At 69.9% G+C, this 22,577-nt stretch overlaps 3 protein-coding genes across 5 annotated transcripts; 2 read left to right on the top strand and 1 right to left on the bottom strand.

Annotated features, from left to right (window-relative positions):
* On the bottom strand, nt 1-5,528 carry KRT8 (keratin 8). The gene is made up of 9 exons (XM_032204753.1): nt 4,932-5,528; nt 3,578-3,786; nt 3,084-3,144; nt 2,906-3,001; nt 2,648-2,812; nt 1,384-1,509; nt 650-870; nt 501-556; nt 1-401 (listed from the first exon to the last, which is right to left on the bottom strand). Exons 1-9 carry the CDS (start codon nt 5,256-5,258, stop codon nt 211-213), a joined length of 1,452 nt encoding a protein of 483 aa, XP_032060644.1. The 5' UTR covers nt 5,259-5,528; the 3' UTR covers nt 1-210.
* A 4,620-nt stretch (nt 5,529-10,148) lies between these two features.
* Nucleotides 10,149-14,049, top strand: KRT18 (keratin 18). Its single transcript, XM_032204755.1, has 7 exons — nt 10,149-10,634; nt 11,352-11,434; nt 12,061-12,217; nt 12,293-12,457; nt 12,775-12,900; nt 13,020-13,243; nt 13,830-14,049. Exons 1-7 carry the CDS (start codon nt 10,194-10,196, stop codon nt 13,942-13,944), a joined length of 1,311 nt encoding a protein of 436 aa, XP_032060646.1. The 5' UTR covers nt 10,149-10,193; the 3' UTR covers nt 13,945-14,049.
* A 1,110-nt stretch (nt 14,050-15,159) lies between these two features.
* Nucleotides 15,160-21,206, top strand: EIF4B (eukaryotic translation initiation factor 4B). 3 transcript variants are annotated; one of them, XM_032204889.1, is made up of 15 exons: nt 15,160-15,210; nt 16,064-16,204; nt 17,059-17,267; nt 17,890-18,006; nt 18,302-18,356; nt 18,570-18,713; nt 18,938-19,048; nt 19,237-19,416; nt 19,510-19,744; nt 19,832-19,947; nt 20,038-20,251; nt 20,406-20,470; nt 20,597-20,684; nt 20,793-20,865; nt 20,988-21,206. In XM_032204889.1, the coding sequence occupies exons 1-15, from the start codon at nt 15,198-15,200 to the stop codon at nt 21,063-21,065; spliced, it is 1,839 nt and encodes a 612-aa protein (XP_032060780.1). In that variant the 5' UTR covers nt 15,160-15,197; the 3' UTR covers nt 21,066-21,206. The 3 variants fall into 3 exon arrangements, with proteins under 3 accessions (XP_032060780.1, XP_032060779.1, XP_032060781.1); XM_032204888.1 differs by having other exon boundaries at nt 20,985-21,206; XM_032204890.1 differs by having other exon boundaries at nt 15,183-15,210; nt 16,067-16,204; nt 20,985-21,206.
* The last annotated feature ends 1,371 nt before the right edge of the window (nt 21,207-22,577 follow it).

Raw genomic sequence — 22,577 nt, 5'->3', positions numbered from 1 at the left:
GGGGTCACAGTGGGGGGGGGGGGGGACTCCACAGCCCCCCCCCCCGCGGCTCAGACACAGAGGGGGGCAGGGGACGGACAGCAGGACGCAGGACGGACGGCGGGGCCCTGGCTCAGGACGGGACAAGAGGAGGGTTCCAGGGGGGGTCCCATCGGGGTGGGGGGGTCCCATCCGGCCGCAAGCAGCTCCGGGGGGGCCCGGGGGGGGGGCTCAGTTGGCCAGCAGGTCGGAGGACTCGGACACCAGCTTGCCGTCGCGGGTCTCGATCTTCTTGATGACGATGGCGCGCGACTTGGCCACGGGGGAGCCCTCCAGGGCCGGGGGGGGCACGGCGTAGCCGCTGGAGAAGGAGCTCCCGAAGCCCCCCCCGAGGCTCCCCCCGAAGCCCCCGCCGTAGCCAGCTGCAACGAGAAGGGGGGGGGGGGGGGGGGGCAAAGAGGAGGGTGCTGAGCCGTTTGGGGTGGCGGGGAGGGGGGGCGCAGCCCAGGACCCCCCCTTACCCGCGTAGCTCGCCGTCCTGGTGTGGATGCTCAGGTTCTGCACGCCCGCCTCCAGCCTGGGGGAAAGGGGGGGAACAGCTCAGCACCAATGGGGGGGGGGGGGAAAGGATGGGGTCCCCCCCCCAAAAAAAAGGGTGTCGCCCCCCCACCTGCTCTCCTCGCCCTCCAGCAGCTTCCTGTAGGTCGCGATCTCGATGTCCAGGGCCAGCTTGACGTTCATCAGCTCCTGGTACTCGCGCAGGGTCCGGGCCAGGTCTGCCTTGGCTTTCTGCAGCGCCGCCTCCAGTTCGCCCAGTTTGCCCCGCGCGTCCTTCAGCGCCAGCTCCCCGCGCTCCTCCGCCTCCGCGATGGCTGCCTCCAGGCTGGCCCGCTGCGGCACACGGGGGGGGGTCCCTCGCACCAGGGTTTGGGGGGGCTCTCGCACCTCACACCCCGGCATCCCTCCCCCTTGTGCCACGCAGCCTCCCCCTTCGCACCCCAGCATCTCCAGTGCCCCCCCCTTGCACCCCAGCCTCTCCCCTTGCACCCCCCAGTGTCCCCCCTTGCACCCCAGCAACCTCCCCCCCTTACACATCAGCATCTCCCCTTGCACCCCCATGCCTTACCTTGCACCCCCGTACCCCACCTTTCAGCTCTGTGCCCCCCCTTGCCCCCCAGCACCCCTCCCTTGTCCCCCAGCACCCCACCTCGCCCCCCAGCTTCCCCCCCTTGCCCCCCAGGATTCTCCTTTGCACCCCCATTCCCCTCCCTTGCCCCCCAGCATCTCCATGGGCCAGGCTCCCCCATGGGGCCACGGGGGGGCCCTGGGGCGCAGAGGGCGGAGGAGGAAGAGGAGGAGGAGGAGGAGGAGGAGGAGGGCGGGGGCGGCCCCACCCGGCCCCACCTGGTTCTTGAGCGCCTCGATCTCGGCCTGGGTGCGCTGGACGAGCCGGCTCAGCTCGCTGATCTCCCCGCGGGTGCTGCGCAGGTCGGCCCCGTGCTTGCCCGCCGTCGTCTTCAGCTCCTCGTACTGCGGGGGGGGGGGGGCACGAAATTGGGGGAGCGTGGAATTAGGGGATTGTGGAATTAGGGGATTGCAAAATTAGGGGATTGTGGAATTAGGGGATCATAAAGTTGTGGGATTGTGAAATAGGGGATCATGGAATTAGGGGATTATGGAATTAGGGGATCGCCAAAGCACACAACCACAGACTCGTGGGGCCACCAAATTTCAGAACCCTGTCACTGCAAGACCCCATCACCACACCCCGTAACCGCAGCACCCCAGAACTGTGGGACCCCACAACCATGGGACCCTGAACTTGCATTCCCACAAAATCTCAGCCCCACCAAACCCCGGAGCCGTGGGGCCACGACACCACAGGCACTCAGCACCCAGGGGGGGAAGGGGGGAAGGACCTCGGGGTCCCCCCGCTCCCAGCCCCGCTCGGGGTCCCCCTGCGCTCCCCCCAGCCGCCCTTCAGCAGTGCCGGGGGGGACGATGGCCAGGACGAGACCACCGAAGGGAACAGCCCTGGGGGGGCTCTGGGACAGAGGGGATGGGGATGGGGGCTCCGGGGAGGGCATCCCGCGGCCCCACAAGCTCCTCCAGCTTGGGAAATCGGGGAGCAAGGAGCTGGGGTGAGCCCGGGTGTGCCGGGGGCAATGCTCGGGGCTGGGGCTGCTGCAGCCGGGCCGGTCGGGGCGGCCGTCACAGGGCCCGGCGCGCCCACGCCGCAGACACTGGGAGCACTGGGAGCACTGGGAGCAGCCGCCTGGCCCCCGGGCGGGGAGGGTTGGGCGAGGGCAGGAAGAGCAGGACCCAGACGGCGAGACGGGGCGTCGCGGGGTGTGGGGTGTGCTGGGGGATGGAGCACCCCGACGTGTAGGGTGTGCTGGAGGGTGCGGTGTCCTGGGGGAAGGAGCATGAAAAGGGACGGAGCACCCCGGGGTCTGGGGTGTCCTGGGGCATGGAGCACCCCTGAGGATGGGATTTCCTGGGGGACGGAGCATGGAAAGGGACGGAGCACCCCAGTGTATAGGGTGTCCTGGGGGATGGAGCATCCTGGGGGACACCCCACGGGACAGAGCGACCCTGGGGACGGAGCACCCCAGGGTGGGGGCGTCCCGGGGCCTGGAGCAGCCGATGTCTCGGGGTGCCCCCCCACCTTGATCTGGTACATGCTCTCGGCCTCGGCGCGGCTGCGGTTGGCGATGTCCTCGTACTGCGCCTTCACCTCGGCGATGATCCCGTCCAGGTCCAGGCTGCGGCTGTTGTCCATGGACAGCACCACCGACGTGTCCGACACCTGCGACTGCAGCTCCCGCAGCTCCTGCGGGACGTGGCGGGGGGGGGCTGAGCAAGGGTCCCCTCGCTGCGCCCCCCCCCCAAAAAAAAAAGCCCAGCGGCCCCCCCGTGCCCCCACCTCGTCGTAGAGCTGCCGGAGGAAGTTGATCTCGTCCGTCAGGCTCTCCAGGCGCGACTCCAGCTCCACCTTGTTCATGTAGGCTTCATCCACGTCCTGGGGGCACAGCAGGAGCCCGTCAGCACCCCCCCCGGCACCGCCTGCCCCCCCCCAGTCCCCCCAGTCCCCCCGGCCTCGCCTTTTTCAGCAGCACGAACTCGTTTTCCTTCTCGGTGCGGTGGTTGATCTCCTCTTCGTACCTGCGGGCACGGGGACAGGGGGATGTAGGGCAAACGGGGGACAGGGGGCAGGGGGATATAGGGGATGTAGGGGACCTGGGGACCCAGGGGGGCAGGGACTTGGGGATTTAGGGGACATGGGGACGCAGGGACGTGGAAGGGATGGGGACATGGGGCCGTGTACAAGGGGACACAGGGACGTGGGGACCCAGAGGTGCAGGGATGTGGGATATCAGAAGAATGGGGGGCACGGGGACAGGGGGACATGGACAGAAACAAGGGAGGGGACGGGGGGGACCCAAAGATGCAGGGCCCTGGGGACATGGGGGCACGGGGACCCCCCCAGCAGCGCACCCATCCACAAGCAGCGAGGCAAAGCCGCCTCCGCCACAGCCACCCCCCAAACCCCGGGACCACCCCGGGGGGGGCCCGTGGAGCCCCCCCAGCCCCTCACTTGTTCTTGAACTCCTCGACCAGCCCCTGCATGCTGCCCAGCTCGGCCTCCAGCCGCAGCCGCTCCTGGCCCAGGCTGTCGAGCTGGCGCCGCAGGGTGCCCACGTACGCCTCGAAGAGCGCGCTCAGGTTGCTGCGGGGGGGCTTCTGGTTCTGCAGCAGCCCCCACTTGGTCTCCAGCATCTTGTTCTGCTGCTCCAGGAACCGCACCTGGGGGGGGGACACGGGGCGGTGGCACCGCGGCCTCGGCACGGGGGCAGCGGATCGGGGGGCGCGGGGATGGGGGGCTCAGCGCGGTGCGGTGAGGCTTGGGGGGGGTCAGTGGGAGTGTGGGGGCTGGGGTGCAGCTTTGGGGCCTGGGGTGCGGGTGTGGGTGCTGGGTGCAAGTCTGGGGTGCTGGGTGCAACCGTGGGGTGCTGGGTGTGGACGTGGAATGCAGGCGTGGGGTGCTGGGTGCGGGTTTGGGGTGCTGGGTGCAACCACAGGGTGCTGGGTGCGGGTTGGGGGTGCTGCCTCGGGGTCTTGGGTGCAAATGGGGGGTCTCAGGGGCACGTTTGGGGTGCAAATCTGTAGTCCTGGGGTGCAGGTTTGGGGTGGGGGTGCACACTTGGGGTGCGGGGTGCAGAGTGGGGCTGGCCCCATGGACCCCCTGCTGCCCCCCCCCCCCCCAACTCCACCATGGGGTGAGGCCCCACAGAGCAATCAGACTGGGGGGGGGGGGGGGAGAGGGAGGATGCTGGGGGGGACAACAAAGGGACAATGCCTCCCCCCCCCAGCTCCCACTCTGTGCCACCCAGCGAGGGGACAGGAGGGGACAGGAGTGTCCCCATGGCACATCCCTGGGGGGGGCAGCAAGTCCCTGGGGGGCCCAAGATGTGCCCAAAGGGGTCAGGAGGTCCCCAAGGGGTTTGGGGTGTCCCCAAGGGGGTCTCGGTGCCCCTAAAGGGGGCTTAGTGTCCCCAAAGGGGCCAGGAAGTGTCCGATGGGGTCGGGAGGTCCCAAAGGGGTCAAGGAGGTCCCCAAGGGGGTCTGCACGTCCCCAAAGGGGTCAGGATGTGCCCAAAGGGTCCAGGAGGTCCTGGAGGGGTTCCCAGTGTCCCCGGGGGGGGGGCAGGAGGTCCCCAGGGGGTCCCAGCACCCCCAAAGCTCTCAGGATGCACCCGGGAGGTCCCCGAGGGGTTCGGGAGGTCCCCAGGGGGTCCCGGCCACCTCCGGCCCCGCCACCAGGGGAGGTTTGGGGCGAACAAAAGTGGGACGGGGCCGTGCCCCCCCCAAAGCCCCTTGGGGCCAGCACAGTGGGGCGGGGGGCACCCAGGGGCGGGGGGCACCCAGGGGCGGGGGGCGCCCAGCCTCACCTTGTCGATGAAGGAGGCGAACTTGTTGTTGAGGGTCTTGATCTGCTCCTTCTCCTCCTTGCGCACCCGCTGGATGCTGGGGTCGATCTCCAGGTTGAGGGGCGTCAGCAGGCTCTGGTTGACGCTGACGGCCGTGATGCCCCCCCCGGACCCGCAGGAGGCGGCCGGGCCCCGGTAGAGCCCCCCGGCGCCGTACCGGGCCCCCCCCAAGCCCCCGAAGGCCGAGGCCGCGCTCATCCTGGCGGCGGGGCCGGCGGTGTAGGAGCGGGAGCTGAAGGAGCGCACGGAGCTGCTGCGGGCGGGCGGCCTGGGCACCGGCACCGACATGGGGGCGGCGAGAGGGGACAGGAGGGGGCGAGAGACTCGAGGGGGGGTCGCGAGGAGGTGGCGAGGCTGCGAGGAGGTGGCACGAAGCTTGCAATGAAGTTGCAAGGGGGTTGCAAGAAGCTTGCAAGGAGGTCACGACGGGGTGGCAGGGAGATTTCGGGGAGGTTTTGGGGAGGTTGCAAGGAGCACCCGAGGGGGCTGCAGGGAGGGCGCGCGGAGGTCCCGGGAGGCCGGAGGGAGGCTGCGGGCAGGTTGCGAGGCTGCAGGGGCGCGAGGAGGCCGCAGGAGGCTGCAGGGGCCGGGCCGGGCGGGCGAGGCCGGGTTTATATCCCGGAGCTGGGGGAGGAGAGCGGGAAGGAGGCCGGGGCCCAGGCAGCACCTGCGCCGCTTAACCCCTTCGCAGCGGGGGGGGCCCTGGGATCCGCCGGGACCCTGCCCCCGCGGGGCGCTGGGGTGGGCGCTCGGCCCCGAATCCCAGGGCTGGGTTTTGGGCAGGGGGCAGGGGTCGCAGGCTGTCCCCCCCCGGAGCTCAGCATCGCTCCGGGAACCCGCCCGCAGTGTCCGGACCCCGAGCCCGGGACCCAGGACCCCTGCCCCCAGGTGGCCCCAAGCGGTGTCCCCAGCCCCGCGTCCCCACCTGGTGTCCCCAGGCCGTGTCCCCAACCCCCTGACCCCAACCCCGCGGCCCCAACGCCCCTCTCCAAGCCGTGTCCCCATCTGGTGTCCCCAAACGGTGTCCCCAGCCCCATGTCCCCAACCCCTTGGTCCCAGCCCCAGCCCCCTGTCTCCAACACCACGTCCCCAGCCCCTGACCCCCACCCCTCCCCACAAGCCCCCCCACGGGCGTTTCTGCGGGTGAGGGGCGCTGCTGGAGCCCGGTCCCGTGGGGTCAGGATGCGGCCACCTCCTGCCCCGGCTCGGTGCTGGGGGGGGACAGGACGGGGCTGGCCCCGGGCACGGATCCCACAGGGGCCCTGGGAGGGCGGCCGTGGGGCAGCGCCGGCAGGGACGGAGCCAGAGGGGAGAGGGGGCGGTCACCGGGGGGGAGGTCACGGGGGTCCCATCCCATCCCCATCCCCATCCCAATCTCAATCCCAGTCCCAATCCCAATCCCAATCCCATCCCATCCCATCCCATCCCATCCCATCCCATCCCATCCCATCCCATCCCCCCCCATCCGTCCACCCACCCTCCCGCCCCCCGTCCCAGGACAGAGCCAGGCACCGTCTCTTCAGACTCCTCTGTATTGGGCTAAAACAGCGAGGTTTTGGTTGCAGGGGGCTGCAGCAGGACCCCCCTGGAGTAGGGCCGGCTCCAACACGGGACCAGGACCAGGACCAGGAGCAGGACCAGGGCGACCTCACCCCTGTGCCCCCCCCATCCTGGTGCCCACACGGCCCCCCCCATCCCTGTCCCCCCCCATCCTCCCCAAACCCCACACCTGAAGCACCCCCAGGGTTCTTCCCCCCCCCGCTTTGGTCCCCCCCGGGGGATCCCGTGGCCGGGGGGGGGGCTGGGAAGCTCCCCCCCCCAGGAGGAGCCCCCCCTCCCCGCAGCCTCTCTTATCGGGATGGAATTTGCAGCCCAGGCAAATGCCTCGCGCCCGCCGCGACAGCGCCAACGGGGGGGGGAGCGGGGCCCTGGGTGGGGCCAGGTCCTGGGGGGGGGGGGCAAGAGACCCCCCTGCAGCCCCCCCAACCCTGCTCCAGGTCCCTGCAGCCCAGGCGGGGACTTCCCAGGGCCAGCCCCTGCCTGCGGGTGGGGAAACTGAGGCACGAAGGCGGGGGGGGGGGGAACACACCCATGGGGGGGGCAAAGCAGCATCTCTGCCCCATAGGGAAACCCCAGCCCCATGGGGGGGGGGCTCCGTGCCAGCACCTATATAAAACCTGTGCCCCCCAGATGCTCCCAGACCCCCCTGGACCCCTCGGAGCTGCCCCCCGGGTGTCGCCCCCCCCCCGCACCCCTTCCGGCTCGGGCCCCCCCCCTCGGTGGCTCCCCACAGAGCTCGCGGGGGGGGCCCAGCCCCGTTTTGGGTGGGGGCCAAGGCTCCGTTGTTTGCCCTGGGCTCGGTGTCACCGCGCCACCGCCCGCTGCCACCCAGCCCGGACACCCCCCCGCGGGTCCCCCCCCCGGGCAGAGCACCCATGGGTGCCCCCCGATCGACCCCCCCCGGGATGACGGCCAGGGGGACCTGGGGTGTCCCCAGGGGAGCAGGGACTGTGGGGGGGGGGACAGGTGCCACCCCCTCCCGGCTATCCCTGTGAGCGATGCTGGGGGGGGGGGCCGGGAGCCCCCCAGCTCCAGGCCCTGTTTGCAACCCAAAACCTGGAGGAGGAGGAGGAGGAGGAGGAGGAGGCTGGGCCCTGCGGTGCCTTCACCGCTCAGGAATGCGGCCGGACCTCGCGGCTTAACCCTCGGGGAGCCGGGCTGGGGGTCCCAGCTGGGCTGCCCCCCCCATGGCCCCCCCCCCATATCCCCATGTCCTATGTCCCCCCTTTCCGTGTGCCCCCCTCCCCTGTCCCCCCGCCTCATGTCCCATGGGACAGGGTGGGATCTGTGGGGACCCTGGGGTGGGGTCCATGGGGATTTTGGGGGGGGGCCATGGGGATTTTGGAGGGGGGGCCATGGGGGACCCCAGGGCTGGGCACCATTGGGGGGCCCCCAGCACCCACCCTGCGGGATGGCAGCACTGCAGGTGCCTCGGAGGTGGAGGCGGGGCGGGGGCTTGCAGGGAAACTGCCCCCCCGCCCCCCCCCCCCGCATGCAAAGAGCTGTGTCTGTGCAAAGCGCCCCCCCCCCCCCAAAGGTGCCGGTGCAGGGGCATTTGCTTATGCAAAGGTGCACGGGCCTGCAAGGCGCAGCCATGCAAAGGTGCGCTGCGGGGGGGGGGGCATTCTGCCAAGGGGCGTGCTTGTGCAAGGGTGTGCGCTTGTGCAAAGGCGTGTGCTTGTGCAAGGGTGAGTGCTGGTACAAAGCTGTGCACTTGTGCAAAGTTGTGCGCTTTTGCAGAGCTGTGCGCTTGCACCAAGGTGCGTGCTCCTGCCAAGTGCACGCTCGTGCAACGGTGCCTGCTTGTGCAAAGCGCGCGTTCCTGCAGACGTGTGCCCACGCACGAGTGCAGCTTCTTACAGCGGGGGCTTTGTGCAGCAGGGAGTGCTCCTGCACGGAGTGCGGCTGTGAGGAAGGGCGTGCTCACAAGCAGCGTGTACTCGTGCAAGGTGCAAGGTGCGTGTGCCTACAGGCGTGTGCCCGTGCAAAAGTGCGCGTTTGTGCAGCAGGGAGCGTTTCTGCAGCAGCGGGTGCTCACGCAGGGCTGCGTGCTTGTGCAAAGGCGCGTGCTCAAGCACAGCCGTGCATCTGCAAAGCCTGCACTTGTGCACATTCGTGTAAAGGAGCGTGCTCACCTCCTGGAGCAGGGGGTGGCAGAATCCCACCACAGCCCCCCCCCCCCCACGCCCCGAAGCCCCCGGGGACGTGCCCAGCTCCTCACCCCACGGTCATGGGGGGGGGTCGGGACCCCCCTTTGTGGCCAGAGCGCAGGGAGCCGATGCCCTGGCAGATAAGGGCTGGAATGCGGCGCCCGCCTGGGTGCAGCCCCAAATCAGCTCGGAGGGAGATAAGGGCCCGGCCAGGCGCTGGGGGAGGGGGCAGGGGGAGCGGGGGGCAGGGCGGGGGTCCCACAGGGCCGGGGGGGCTCCGGGTGGAGAGGGGGTGGGCGGGGGGCATCCCCAGGGTGTCCCTGGGGTGTCTTTGGTTCTCCCCAGGGTGTCCCCAGGCTGTTCCCGGGGTGTCCCTGGGGTCCTTTGGGGTGTCCCCAGGGTGTCCCCAGTGTCCCCAGTGTCTCCAGAGTGTCCCCAGGGTGTTCCCGGTGTCCCCAAGTTGTACCTGGGGTGTCCCTGGGGGTGTCTGCTGGGTGTTCCGGGGGTCTCCCTCGGGGGTGTCCCCAAGATTTCCCTGGGGTTTGTGCAGGGTGTCCCTGGGGTGTCCCTGGGGTCTCCGTGGGGTCTCCCTGGGGTCTCCCTGGGGTGCCCGTGGGGTCTCCCTGGGGTGTCCCCAGGGTGTCCCCAGGGTGTCCCCGGGGGGGTTGCAGCAGGGCTGGGGAGAGGCCGGGCAGGATTCCTGGAGCCGGTTGGGCCGGGCCACCACGGCCCCCCCCCAGCCCCGGGCACCTGGGACCGTCCCCAGCTGGGGACCCGCACGGCCCCCGCCCAGGGCCGGGGGGCTCGGTGGCACGTCTGGCCCTGGCCCCCCTGGGTGGGAAACTGGGCGGGGAGGGGGGGGCGTGGGGCTGGAAGGGGGGGTCCCCAAAATGCTTGGGGCGAGCTTCATCCCCGAGCCCTGGGTCCCCCAAAATGCAGGGAGCTGATCCGTCCCCATGCCCTGAGACCCCCAAAATGCTGGCGGCTGACCCCACTCCTCTGCCCAGGGCCCCCCGAAATACACAGGGCTGGGCCCCGTCCCTGTGCCACGTGTCCCCCGAAATTCACGGGGCTGAGCCCAGCCCCTACGTCCTGGGTCCCCCAAAATTCACGGGGCTGAGCCCCCTCCCTGTGCCCTGAGCCCCCCAAAACGCAGGGGGCTGAGCCCCCTCCCCGTGCCCTGAGCCCCCCAAACCTCCCGGGGCTGACCCCACTCCTCTGCCCTGCCTCCCCATGGGTGCCTGGGGCCGAGCCCCGTCCCTGTGCCACGACCCCCCCCCAAAACCCCCCAGGATCTCCCCACCCTCCCCGGCCCCCCCTCCAGCCCCCCCCCCAGCCCCAGCCCCTTGGCAGGACCCGCAGCGGCCGCAGGATCCGGCCCCACCTTCCCGGGGCCACCCCTTCCCTCGCCCGCCTATAAATCACGCCCGGCCACCCGCCCGCCCGTCTGTGTCGGTCCGTCCGTCCGTCCGTCTGTCGGTCTGTCCGTCCGTCCGTCCGTCCAGCCGGTGCCATGAGCTACTCCCGCAGCACCGTCTACTCCAGCTCGTCCCGCTCGAGCAGCAGCCGTCGCCTCGCGCCCCTGAGCAGCGCCGCCAGCGTCTACGCGGGGGCCGGGGGCTCGGGGTCCCGCATCTCCATCACCCGCAGCAGCAGCCTGGGCAGCGGCTTTGGGGCCGGCTACGGGGCCAGCTATGGGGCCAGCTACGGGGGCGGCTACGGGGGCAGCTACGGGGGCAGCCTGCTGCTGTCGGGCTCCGGCGTGGTGCAGAACGAGAAGGAGACGATGCAGGACCTCAACGAGCGCCTGGCCACCTACCTGGACAAGGTGCGCAGCCTGGAGCAGGAGAACCGGCGGCTGGAGGTGCAGATCCGCGAGCACCTGGCCAAGAAGGGGCCCAGCACCCACGACTGGAGCCACTACTGGGAGGCGATCGAGGACCTGCGCGCCAAGGTGGGTCCGGCACGGGCACGGCACCCCCGGGGCTGGCACCGCGGCCCCAGGGCGCTGCCGGCCCCGGGTTAAACATTAACCAGAGCGGCCGCGGGGCTGGGCGGACTTTGCACCCGGGGCTGGCGGCGGCTGGGAGCGGCTGGGAGCGGCCCCCCCGCGGGGCACAGCGTGGGGACACCGCACGGGGACACCGCACGGGGACACCGCACGGGGACTCCCCGGGCAGTGCATGGGGACACCGTGGAGGGGCATCGGGGGGGACTGTGTGGGGACATGGGGGGCACCATATGGGGACATTGGGGAAACCACACGGGGACACCGGGGGACACCGCACCCCCAGCTGCGGGACCAGGCAAGGGGACATGACCAAGGCCAAGAGTGTCAGGGGGTGCTCGGGGGGGTTAATTAACGCACCCCTCATTAAGCAAACAAACCCCGTGGCCAGCACTGCCCCACCCACCCCCTGTGTGTCGTGTCCTCCCCCTGGGGCTGTGGTTTTGGCACAGCTTTGGCCCAAGGTCACGCGGGGACGGGGACGGAAGGGGACCGGTCCCCGCAGTGCCCGGTGCCAGCCGGCCCCACCCAGGGGACCTGGCTCTTGTCCCCCCCATCCCCCCCCCGGCATTTCCGGGGTGCGGCTCCTGCCCGGGGGGGGCGGTGTACCCGGGGGGGGGCGCAGGGGGATCCCCTCGCCCCGTGACACCCCCGTCCCCCCAGATCTTCGACAGCACCGTGGAGAATGCCCGCACCGTGCTGCAGATCGACAACGCCCGGCTGGCAGCCGACGACTTCAGGGTCAAGTGAGAGCGGGGAGGGACCGGGGGACAATGGGGTCAAGGGGGGACAATGGGGGCAAGGGGGGACCGGGGGGACAATGGGACAAGGGGGATAAGGGGTGGGGACAGGATGGGACGGGACGGGATGGGACGGGATGGGATGGGGTGGGGTGGGGTGGGGTGGGGTGGGGATGGGGACATGGACAGGGATGGAGAAGGGAATAGGGTCAGGGACAAGGACAGGGACAGGATGGGGAAGGGGACAGGATGGGAAAAGATGGGACAAGACAGGGACAAGGACAGAGATGGGGATGGGGACGGGATTAGGATGGAGACAAGATGGAATGGAGATGGGGACAGGGTTGGGGACAAGGACAGGGACAAGGACAGGGACAGGGATGGAGCAGGAATGGGGCAAGGACAGGATGGAGACAGGGACGAGACAGGGACATGGATGGGAGCGGGCTGGGATGGGACAAGGACAGGGCTGGGGCTGGGGATGGATGGGGACGGGTCTGAGCAGCGGGGCCAGGGCTGGGACGAGGCTGGGGCTGCGGCGGGGCTGGGCCAGGGCCAGGGGCGCTGTGGGGCCGGGGGGGCACCAACGGGGCCAGGCTGGGGACGTGCCTGAGGACACGCTGCGGCCGCAGGTACGAGGCGGAGCTGGCCATCCGCATGTCGGTGGAGAGCGACATCGCCGGGCTGCGCAAGGTCATCGACGACACCAACATGGCCCGGCTGCAGCTGGAGGGCGAGATCGAGGCGCTGAAGGAGGAGCTCATCTTCATGAGGAAGAACCACGAGGAGGTGGCAGGGGGTCCTGGGGGTGGGGGGGGACGCGGGGGGACCCGGCTCTGACCCTCTCTTTCCTCCCCCCCCCAGGAGGTGAGGAGCCTGCAGGCGCAGGTCTCCGGCTCGGGGCTGACGGTGGAGGTGGACGCCCCCAAGGCTCAGGACCTGGGCAAGGTCCTGGCCGAGATCCGGGCGCAGTACGACGCCCTGGCCCAGAAGAACCTGGAGGACCTGGAGAAGCAGTGGGGGCAGCAGGTGAGGGCTCCCCCGGGACGTGGGGGCTGGGGGGTGCACAATGGGGAGCCCCCGGGGGTCCCCCGGTGGTGCCAGTGCCAGTCTGGTGCTGGGGACGTTCCCCCCAGGGATGTTCTCACCCATGGGGGGGGCTTCACGTGATGCTGGGGAGGGACCTCACTGATCCTGGAGGTCCCTGCCCCACGCAGGACCCCAACCCCACCAAGGGGCCCCTCTCCAAGGGGGACCCCCACTCCTGGGCTCCATTCATGGCTGTGCCCCACCCGGTGACCCCCAAAACCGCTCCCACCCCTTCCCCCCCCCTCCAACCCCCCCAGATCTCCGAGAGCACCATCGAGATCACGCAGAGCAGCAAGGAGGTGGACACAGCCCGCAGCACCGTGGTGGACCTCCGCCGCTCCGCGCAGACGCTGGAGATCGACCTGGAGTCGCTGCGCAACCAGGTGCCGCCCCCACAGCCCCCCCCTTTTCACCCCGTCCCCGCAGCCCGCAGCCCCCCCCCCTCCACGGCCAGGGGGCTCGGGGGGTCCGCGGGCGCTGAGCTGTGCTTCTGGGGGTGCAGAACGGAGCCCTGGAGGGCAGCCTGCGGGAGGTGGAGGGCCGCTACGCGCTGCAGATGGAGCAGCTCAACGGCCTCATCCTGCGCGCCGAGGCGGAGCTGGCGCAGGCGCGCGGGGAGCTGCAGCGCCAGGCGGACGAGTACCAGGCCCTGCTCAACGTCAAGAGCAAGCTGGAGGCCGAGATCGCGACGTACCGGCAGCTGCTGGACGGCGGCGAGCAGCTCAGGTATGGGGCGGGGGGGGTGGGGGGGGTGGGTTGGGGTTGGGGTTGGGGTTGGGTTGGGTTGGGTTGGGTTGGGTTGGGTTGGGTTTAGGGTCGGGATTGGGGTTGGGGTTGGGTCAGGGTTGGGGTTAAGGTTAGGTTTAGGGTTAGGGTTGGGATCCAGGTTAGGGTTGGGGCTGGGGATTTAGGGTTAGGGTTGGGTTGGGTCAGGTTGGGATTGAGCTGGGGTTGGGTTGGAGTAGGATTGGGATTGAAATGGGGTTGGGTTGGATTTAGGGTTAGGGTTGGGGTTGGAGTTAGGGTTTGGATTGGATTGGGTACGGGTTGGGGTTGGGGTTGGCGTTAGGATCTGGGTCAGGCTGGCTTTAGGATTAGGGTTAGGATTAGGGTTGGGATTAGGGTTGGGCGGGGCTGCCTCGAGGTCAAGATTAGGACCAGGACCCGGATCGGGCTCAGGGCTGTGCGGTGCCAGCTCCCTCCCTACGGGCAGCAGCAGCACCCGGTGGGGCTGCACCCCGGGGTGCCCCCACCCATGGGGCGCTGGGGGGGGACACGAGGACACCCCCCATCCCTGACACCCCCCCCGCAGCCTGCAGGACGCGCTGGACAAGGAGAGCAGCAGCAGCACCGTGAGGAGCTCGCAGCACGTGCTGGACGGCAAGGTGGTGACCGAGACCAAGGAGGTCAAGGTCAGGGTCCTCTGAGGGGGCCCTGCCCCCCCCCGGCAGTGTGTGGGGGGGGGTCCCTGCGCCCTCCCCCCCGCCCTGACACTCCCTACAATAAAGCAGCAAATCCCCCCGGGGGGGTCAGCTCCGTGTCTGCTCCTGATTTTTTTTGAGGGGGGCCTTCGGGAAGGAAACTGAGGCACGGGGGGGGGGGGGGGGGCGGATGGGGACGGACGGACAGACGGATGGACGGATGGGTGGCTGGACAGACAGACGGGTGGGGGGCAGATTGGCAGGGGTGGGGGGTGGACAGACGGATGGACAGGGGGAGGAAAGGATGGACGGGGGGACAGACGGACAGACGGACCAGAGGGACGGACGGGCAGGAGGGACGGGCGGACGGGAGCACACAGGGGGGCATGGCACAGGCAGCAGCAGTGCACGGGCACCTGGGTGTGCATTGCACGAGGGCCAGCAGCACTCATGCTGGGGGAATGGTGCATTGCACCAGCACAGCAGTGTACACGGGAAGGCGTCAGCACGCCCGGCACGAGGACTGGCAGTGCACGGGGTGTGACGGTGCACGGGGGGGGGCAGTCGTGCGTTGCACAGGAGCGAGATGTGCACGGGGAGGTGATGGTGCACTGCACAGGGAGAGGGCGGATGGTGCATTGCACAGGGGTATTGGTGCACTGCACACGGGGGTTGGTGCATTGCACAGGGGTATTGGTGCACTGCACACGGGGGTTGGTGCATTGCACACGGATGTTGGTGCATTGCACACGGGGGGTGTTGGTGCATTGCACACGGGGGTTGGTGCATTGCACACGGGGGATGTTGGTGCATTGCACACGGATGTTGGTGCATTGCACACGGGGGATGTTGGTGCATTGCACACGGATGTTGGTGCATTGCACACGCGGTGCTGTTGCACTGCCCAGAGGCTCCTGGCGCGTTGCACAGCGGTGATGCCGCATTGCTCAGGAGGTGCTGCTGCGTTGCACGTGCGGTCGGGGGGGTCCGTGCACAGGGGGCTGGGGCTGCCCCCCCCGGTACCGGTACCGCTGCCCTCCCCCTCCCCCGGCCGTTCCCGCCCCTCTCCCCCCGCCCCGCGCGGGCGGCGACGCCAACCGCAGAATTCAGCGGCCCCGCCCCCTTCCCTCCAGGCCCCGCCCCCTCCCTCCAGGCCCCGCCCCTGTCCCCAGGCCCCGCCCCCCGCCGCCGCCGCGGGGGCGTGGCGGCGCTGTGCACGTGACGGCGCCATCCGGGCCCTTTGCCTTCCCCGTCCCAAGATGGCGGCCTCAGGTGAGCGCGGCGCGGCCGCCCGGGCCCGGCGGGGGGGGGGGGAGGGGACGCGGCCGCCCCCGGGACGCGGCGGCACCGGCGGGGAGAGGGGGGGGAGGGGGGCGGCGGGGGCCGGGAGCGGGAGCCGGGGGCGGGGGAGTTCGGGGAGGGGGGGGGAGAGCACCGCGAGCCGGGCCCCCCGCCCCTCCCCCCCCCCGGCTCCCTTCAGCGCCCCCCCCGTGGGGAGCGGGGGGGGGAGGGGGGGCGCTGAGGGGAGCGGGGGGGGGAGGGGGCCTGCGGGCGGCGCAGTGCGCAGGCGCGGCCGGCAGGGGCGGGGCGGGGCGGGGGGGGCCACGTGGGGCGCGGCGCGCACGCGGCTTGGGGGGGGGGGGGGGGGGGGGAGCGGCCCCGGCGGGTGTGCAAGGCCCCGGCCCCTCCCCCTGCGTCTGCAAGGCGCCGACCCCCCCCCGTGCACACCCAGCCCGCGTGCACTGCATCACCCCCCCCGTGCAATGCACCACCGCCCCCCCCAGCACAGCTGCTGTGCATGCAGGGCGTCAACCTCCCCCCCCCCGTGTGCAGTGCACCAGCACCCAGTGGGCCATGACCCCCCCCCGTGCAAAGCACCAGCGACCCCCACCCGGTGGAGGTGCTGTGGGCCAGGCCCCTGGACCCCCCCCAGACCCGCTCCAGAACCCTCCCACCCCCCCTTCACACCAGACCCCCCCCACAACCCCCCAGAGACCCCCTTTCCCCAGAACCCCCCCCCGTAACCCCCCAAGCCCCCCCTTTCCCCAGGACCCCTCCCCGTAGCCCCCAGCCCCCTCCTCCCGCTCAGCGCCCCTTGACGTGCCCCCCCCCGCGGCCCCCCCAGCAGCCAAGAAGAAGAACAAGAAGGGCAAGACCCTGACCCTCACCGACTTCCTGGCCGAGGACGGCGGCGGCGGGGGGGGGCCCACCTACATCCCCAAACCCGTCAGCTGGGCCGACGAGACCGACGACCTGGAGGGGGACGGTACGGCGGGGGGGGCACCGGGGGGGGCGAGGGGCCGCCGGGTTCAGTGGCCACCGGGCTAACTGGTTAAATGGCCACTGGGCCAAATGGTGCTGGGCTGCGTGGCCAAGTGGCCGCCGGGACAAATGGCTAAATGGCCGCTGGGCTATGTGGCCAAGTGGCCACTGGGTTAAATGGCCACCGGGCCCAATGGTTAAATGGCCACTGGGCTACCTGGCTGCTGGGCTAAATGGCCACCAGGCCCAATGGTTAAATGGCCACGGGGCTAAAGGGTTAAAAGGTCACGGGGCCAAATGGTGCTGGGCTACGTGGCCGACTGGCCACTGGGCTAACTGGCTGCTGGGTTAATTGGCCACTGGGCTAAGTAGTTACGGGGCTAAAAGGCCAACTGGCTGCTGGGTGGAATGGCTACTGGGCCAAATGGTTGCTGGGCCAAATGGCTACTGGGCTAAATGGTTAAGTGGCCACTGGGCTAAATGGCCAGCTGGCTGTTGGAACAAATGGCACTGGGCTAAATGGCCAAGTGGCCACTGGGCTCCGTGGCCGGGTGGGAGCTGGGTTAACTGGCCGCTGAGCCAGGCGGTGCTGGGTTTGTTGCCCAGGTGGCCACTGGGCTAAACGGCCACTGAGCCAAGTGGCTGCCGAGCTAAATGGCCACTGGGCTAATCGGCTGAGTGGCCGCTGGGCCAAACGGCCGCTGGGCCACCAGCTGCTGGGTTAAATGCCCCCGGGCTAAGCGACCGGACGGCCACCGGGCCGGCTGGCTACGAGGCCACCCAGCCGAGCCCCCCCCCGGTGCCCCGGTTGCCCCCCCGGCACCACGGGCCCCCCCCGAGCGCTGTCGGTGCGCGCAGTGTCGACGGCGTGGCACAGCAACGAGGACGACGTGTACCGGGCCCCCCCCATCGACCGCTCCATCCTGCCCACCGCCCCCCGCGCCGCGCGGGAGCCCAACATCGACAGGAGCCGCCTGCCCAAGTGCCCCCCCTACACGGCCTTCCTGGGCAACCTGCCCTACGACGTGACCGAGGACTCCATCAAGGACTTCTTCCGGGGCCTCAACGTGAGTCAGGGGGGGCGCGGAGCTGGGAGGACCCCCCCCACGGGTTCTGGTTGGGTTTGGGGGGGTTGTGACGCGTGGAAGGACCCCCGAAGGTCCTCGTTGGGTTTTGTTTGGGGGTTGTGGTACAAAAAGGGCATTAGGGATGGGATGGTGCTGGGGGACGGGGGGGAGGCCAAGGGCTGGGATTGGGATTGGGGTGGGGGGGGATTGGGGTGGGGGGGGGTGGGATTGGGGATGGGATTGAGGACTGGGGATGGGCCTGAGGATTGGGGTGGGATGAGGATGCTCCCGGTCCCCAGTAAAGACAGGGAGGTGGCAGGCAGACAGCCGGGATAGGGGAAGATGTGATTTATTACCCAAAAAAACGGCTTTGGCTCACAAGGAGGATGGGGAGTCGCCTCCCCGCCCGCCCGGGGCTCTCCTGGTCCTGGCCCCACGAGCACCCAGAGCTTGTGCCCGACCCCAGCAAGCCTCCAAAACCCTCCCGAAACCCCCAAAATCTTCCAAAAAGCCCCAAAAGCCTCGGCAGGGTGTTGGAACTCCCTGCCCCTGGGGGTCCCTGGGGTTTGTCCCCCCCCCAGCAGGGGGTCACCGCCTGACCGCGGGCTCTGCCCCCTCCCAGATCAGCGCCGTGCGCCTGCCGCGGGAGCCGACCAACCCCGAGAGGTTGAAGGGTTTTGGCTACGCCGAGTTCGAGGACATCGACTCCTTGTTCCAGGCGCTGAGCCTCAACGAAGAGGTGAGTGCGGCCCCCCCGGGGCCCCCCCGCAGTGATGGGTGCCCTCCTGAGCAGCCCTGGGGGCTGGAGGCGCCATAGGGGGCGTGTTAAAAAGAGGCTCAAGGCGGGAAAAAGGGGGGCTTGGGGGGGTTTGGAGGGATTTGTTTTTTTTTGTTTGTTTGTTTGTTTTTTTTTTTTGTTTTTTTTTTTGGAGGTGGTTGGTTGGGTTTTTTTGGGGGGTGGGGGCTTTTGGAGGGGTTTGGGGGCTTTTTGGAGATCCCCTGCGGCCCAGCCCTGACCAGCCGCCCGTCTGCAGTCCCTAGGGAACAGACGGATACGCGTGGACGTCGCTGATCAGGCTCAGGATAAAGGTGGGACCCGGACCCCCCCCTCACCCCCCCCCACTCCATCCCTGCCCATCCCCCCCCCCCCCCAACAGCTCCAGGGGCTGCAGCGGGGCCGGGGCGGCGCTCAGCACCCTCCACCTCGGGGCGTTCCCTTATCAGGCCCCCCCCCAGCCGTCCCTATCACGCTGCCCCAGGCTGTGTGGGCTCAGGGCCCCCCCTCCCTTTACCCCCCCCCAGATCGCGACGACCGCTGCTTCGGCAGGGACCGCGACCGCTTCCGCGACTCGGAGAGGTTCGAGAGCGACTGGAGGGCCCGGCCCGCCACCACCGACAGCTTCGACGACTACCCCCCGCGCCGGGGCGACGACGGCTTCGGTGACAGTGAGTGGGGCACTGGGGGGGGTCGGGGGGGGCTCGAGGGGGGGGGCAGGATCCCCGCAGGGACAGCACTGGGGCTCCACGGAGCACCAGGGGCTGCGTCTTGCCCACGGGGTTGTCCCCATGGAGCAGTTGCCTGGATCCCGTCCCCCAAGTTGCTTCTCGAGGTGCCAATTTTCCTCAATTTTCCCCCCAAATCCCCCCCCTCCCCCCCCCCCCCACCGCAGGGTATCGGGATCGCTACGATGACCGGTATCGCGACAGCGCGCGCAGGGACATGGACCGCGGCTTCGGGGGCCGGGACCGCTACGATGACCGCAGCAGGGACTACGACCGAGGTGGGGGGGGGGACAGGGCGAGGCGTGCCGGGGGGGGACTGGGGCTGGACCTTGAGGGGGGGCTTCAGCGCCGTGCCACTGCCCTGCGAGCAGCGTCTGGCCCCAGCGGGCAGGTCCCCGGTCCCTATTTGGGGCCCGGTCCCCCTGTCGGAGGGAGGACTCACCGGGTGTTTTTCTGCCCCCCCCAGGCTACGACTCACGGATAGGCAGCGGCAGGAGGGCTTTCGGCAGCGGCTACCGCCGGGACGACGACTACCGGGGGGGCAGCGACCGCTACGACGACCGCTACGAGCGCCGCGACGACCGCATGGACCGGTGGAGCGGGCGGGACGACTACGGCCGCGACGACTTCCGCCGCGACGACCGAGGTAGCGCGGGGAGCACCGGGGGGGGGACGGGGACACCGCGAGGTCTGGGTTCCCCCCCCCGGCACCCGCTCAGCCCCCGCGGGGTCCCTCCAGGTCCCACCCAGCGGCCGAAGCTGAACCTGAAGCCGCGCAGCGCGCCCAAGGAGGAGGAGGCGGCGGTGGCCCCCGCCCCCCAGTCCAGCCGCGCCGCCTCCATCTTCGGGGGGGCCAAGCCCGTGGACACGGCCGCCCGCGAGCGCGAGGTGGAGGAGAGGCTGCAGAAGGAGCAGGAGAAGCTGCAGCGGCAGCTGGAGGACGACAAGCGGATAGACAGGCGGCCCCGGGAGAGGTGCGTGGCGGCATCGGCGGGGGGGGGGGGAGATCCGGGGGGGCTCTCCCGGGCTGCCCCCATTCACCCCCCCCCTCCCCGCCGCAGGCACCCCAGCTGGCGCAGCGAGGAGAACCAGAACCAGGAGCGGTCGCGGACGGGGAGCGAGTCCTCGCAGAGCGGCCCCCCCGGCCCCACCGCAGGCACCGGCCCCACAGGCAGGAGTAAGTAGCGGGACGGTGAGGGCCCCGGGACCCCCCCCCGGGACGGCAGTGTGACCCCCCCGGGCCGTCCCCATCCCTGTGCCCCCGCAGCCACACGGCGGAGGGAGAGCGAGAAGTCCCTGGAGAACGAGCCGCTCGCCAGGGAGGACGAGGCCCCCTCGCCCCCCGCCCGGCCCCAGGAGGAGAAGCAGCCCCTCAAGGCCGTGCCCGCGCCCCCCCCCAAGGAGAACGCCTGGGTGAAGCGCAGCACCAACCCCCCCGCACGCCCCCCCGGCTCGGATTCGGAGCAGCACTCCCCCCCTAGGTGGGTGAGCCTCAGAACACCCCCCGAGCACCGGGGGGGTCTCCTGGGAGCACCGGGCATCCCCACACAGCCCCAGGGGATCGTGTCCCCCCCCCCCAGCTGGCCGTGGTGCCCCCCCCGAGGTGCTGACGGTCACATTCTGCCCCCCCTGCAGCAGCCAGACAGCGCCCGGCCTGCCCCTGGAGGATGGCGTGGCCCCGAGGAGCGCCCCTAGGAAAGGTGAGGCCAGGGGGGGCCGCACTGCACCCCCCCAGCAGTGCCCCGGGATCTGTCCCCTCGCTGGGGGGGGGCCAGCAGCCCTGTGGAGGGCTGGTGGTGATACCCTGTGCCCCCCCCCCACCCCAGGAGATGAGAGCAAGGCGGACAGTGCCCGGGAGAGCGGCCCCAAGGCGCGGAGCGGCAGCTCTGGCCGCGGCCCAGGAGACGCCGAGCGGTGCGTGCCGAGGGGTGCTGAGCCCCGTGTCCCGTCCCCCCCGAGCTCTGTGTACCCCCCCCGCCCCGTATGCCCCCCCCTGAGCCCCGTGTCCCCCCGGTGTTGCAGGAAGGAGAGCAGGAAGGATCACGACGCGAGACCTGCGCCTGAGCCAAAGAAACTCGACGAGAGCCCGGCCTCCGTAAGCACCCGCTGCACCCGCGGGGTGGGAGGGGGTTCCCTGCTCCTCCGGGGGGGGTCCCGGACGTGCTGAGCCCCCCTGGTGACGCGGTGTCCCCCCCTGTGCCACCTCCCTGCCAGCAGTTCAGCCACGCCAGCAAGTACGCGGCGCTGTCGGTGGACGGCGAGGACGATGGCGAGGACGAGGAGAGCGCCGAGTGAGAGCCTCGCGCCGCCCCCCCGCGCCCCCCCGGGGAGCCAAAGCAAAGCTGTCCCCGGCAGGCCCCAAATAAATCCTGAAACTCAGCGCCTCCGGAGACCCCTTCTTAAACATCGTAATGCAGGAAGAAAAAAAAAAAAAAACACACAAAAAAAGTGAAAAGTACAAAAAGGGAGGAAAACACCCCAAAAAAAAAGGACTCTGCGTGCTGCTGCAGCCTCTGGTGACCCCCGAGCCGCAGGTAGGGGCTCGTAGCCCCCGGTCCCCCCCCACGGAGGGGCATCGGGGCCCCAGCTGGCAGCCCTGGGACCTCCCCTGGCCCCCCTCTGCCTGCCCCAAAGCGGCCCCAAAATCCTCGGGTTTGAGCCCATTTTGGGGAGGTGCCCAGGGGGCAGCGCACCTGCCAGGGGGGGCCCCAGAGCTGCCTTTTACTTGCCCCCTGCCCCCCCCCCGGCCGGGGGCTTCGGGGGGGTTGGGGGGTTTTGGGGTTGTTTTTTTTGTTGTTTCCTCCAATAAAGCTGATCTCAAACATTCCCTGCGGCTCCGTGCGAGTCCTTGCAGCTCCCGGGCTGCCTTCATCCCCCTCCTCCTCATCCTCTTCCCCAGCCCCGCAGCCTCCACTCAGCAGCTCCTGGCCCTTGGCCAGCCTCCACCTCCTCTTCCTCTTCTTCTTCCCTCCTCTTCCTCTCCTTTCCTCTTCCTCCTCCTCCTCTTTCTCCTCTTCCTCTCCCCCCCAGCCTCTCCTCAGCAGCTCCTGGTGGCCTCCAGCTTGTCCTTTGGCCTTCCTCCTCTTCCTCCTCTTCCTCCCCCCCAGCCCCCCCGCAGCCCCTGGCAGCCTCCCTTTCCCCTTCCCCTTCCTCCTCCTCCTCTTCCTCTTCCTCCCCCTCCCTGCGACGTGTCCCCTCCGCACTCCCCTGGCACGGAGCCCGCAGCGAGGTGAAGTTTAATTAGCTCCCCCCCCCCCCCCCTAATTGCTGCTAATCGCTAACTGCCAGGGGGTCCTGCAGGCCCCACCCCCTCCTCCCTGGGGGGCCGGGCCCTTTAAAAGCCCCAAACCCTCCCCAAAATGCCCCAAATCCCCCAAAATGCCCCAAATCCCAGCCGCACACAATCGGCCTCTGTTGGCTGCGGGGCCGGAGCCAGGCGGGAGAGGGACACGGGGGGGGGCGAGGGAGCAGTGGGAGGACACCGAGACATGGGGGGGGGGACACGGATATGGGGGGGACACTGAGCCGCCCCTCCCCGGGGACACGTTTCCCCCCCCCTTGAACCCATCCCTTGCCCCCCCCCCCCAGAGCCCCATTTGGGGACCCCGAAGCTCGGGGGGGGCACACGAGGGACAGGGTTGTGCCCTGCGGGGGGGGGCGGGGTCCCAAGAAAAAAAACTAATAAAAAGCGGAGGAAATGAATAAATAAATAAATAAATAAATAAATAAATAAATGTTTGTGATAGAGAAAAAACAACCCAAAAACATCCAAAACCCTGAAATCCCATAAACAAGCCGGGCAGGGAG

Source organism: Aythya fuligula, chromosome 29 (assembly GCF_009819795.1).
Source record: "Aythya fuligula isolate bAytFul2 chromosome 29, bAytFul2.pri, whole genome shotgun sequence".
Taxonomy (NCBI): domain Eukaryota; kingdom Metazoa; phylum Chordata; class Aves; order Anseriformes; family Anatidae; genus Aythya; species Aythya fuligula.
This window is presented reverse-complemented; position numbering and strand designations above follow the sequence as displayed.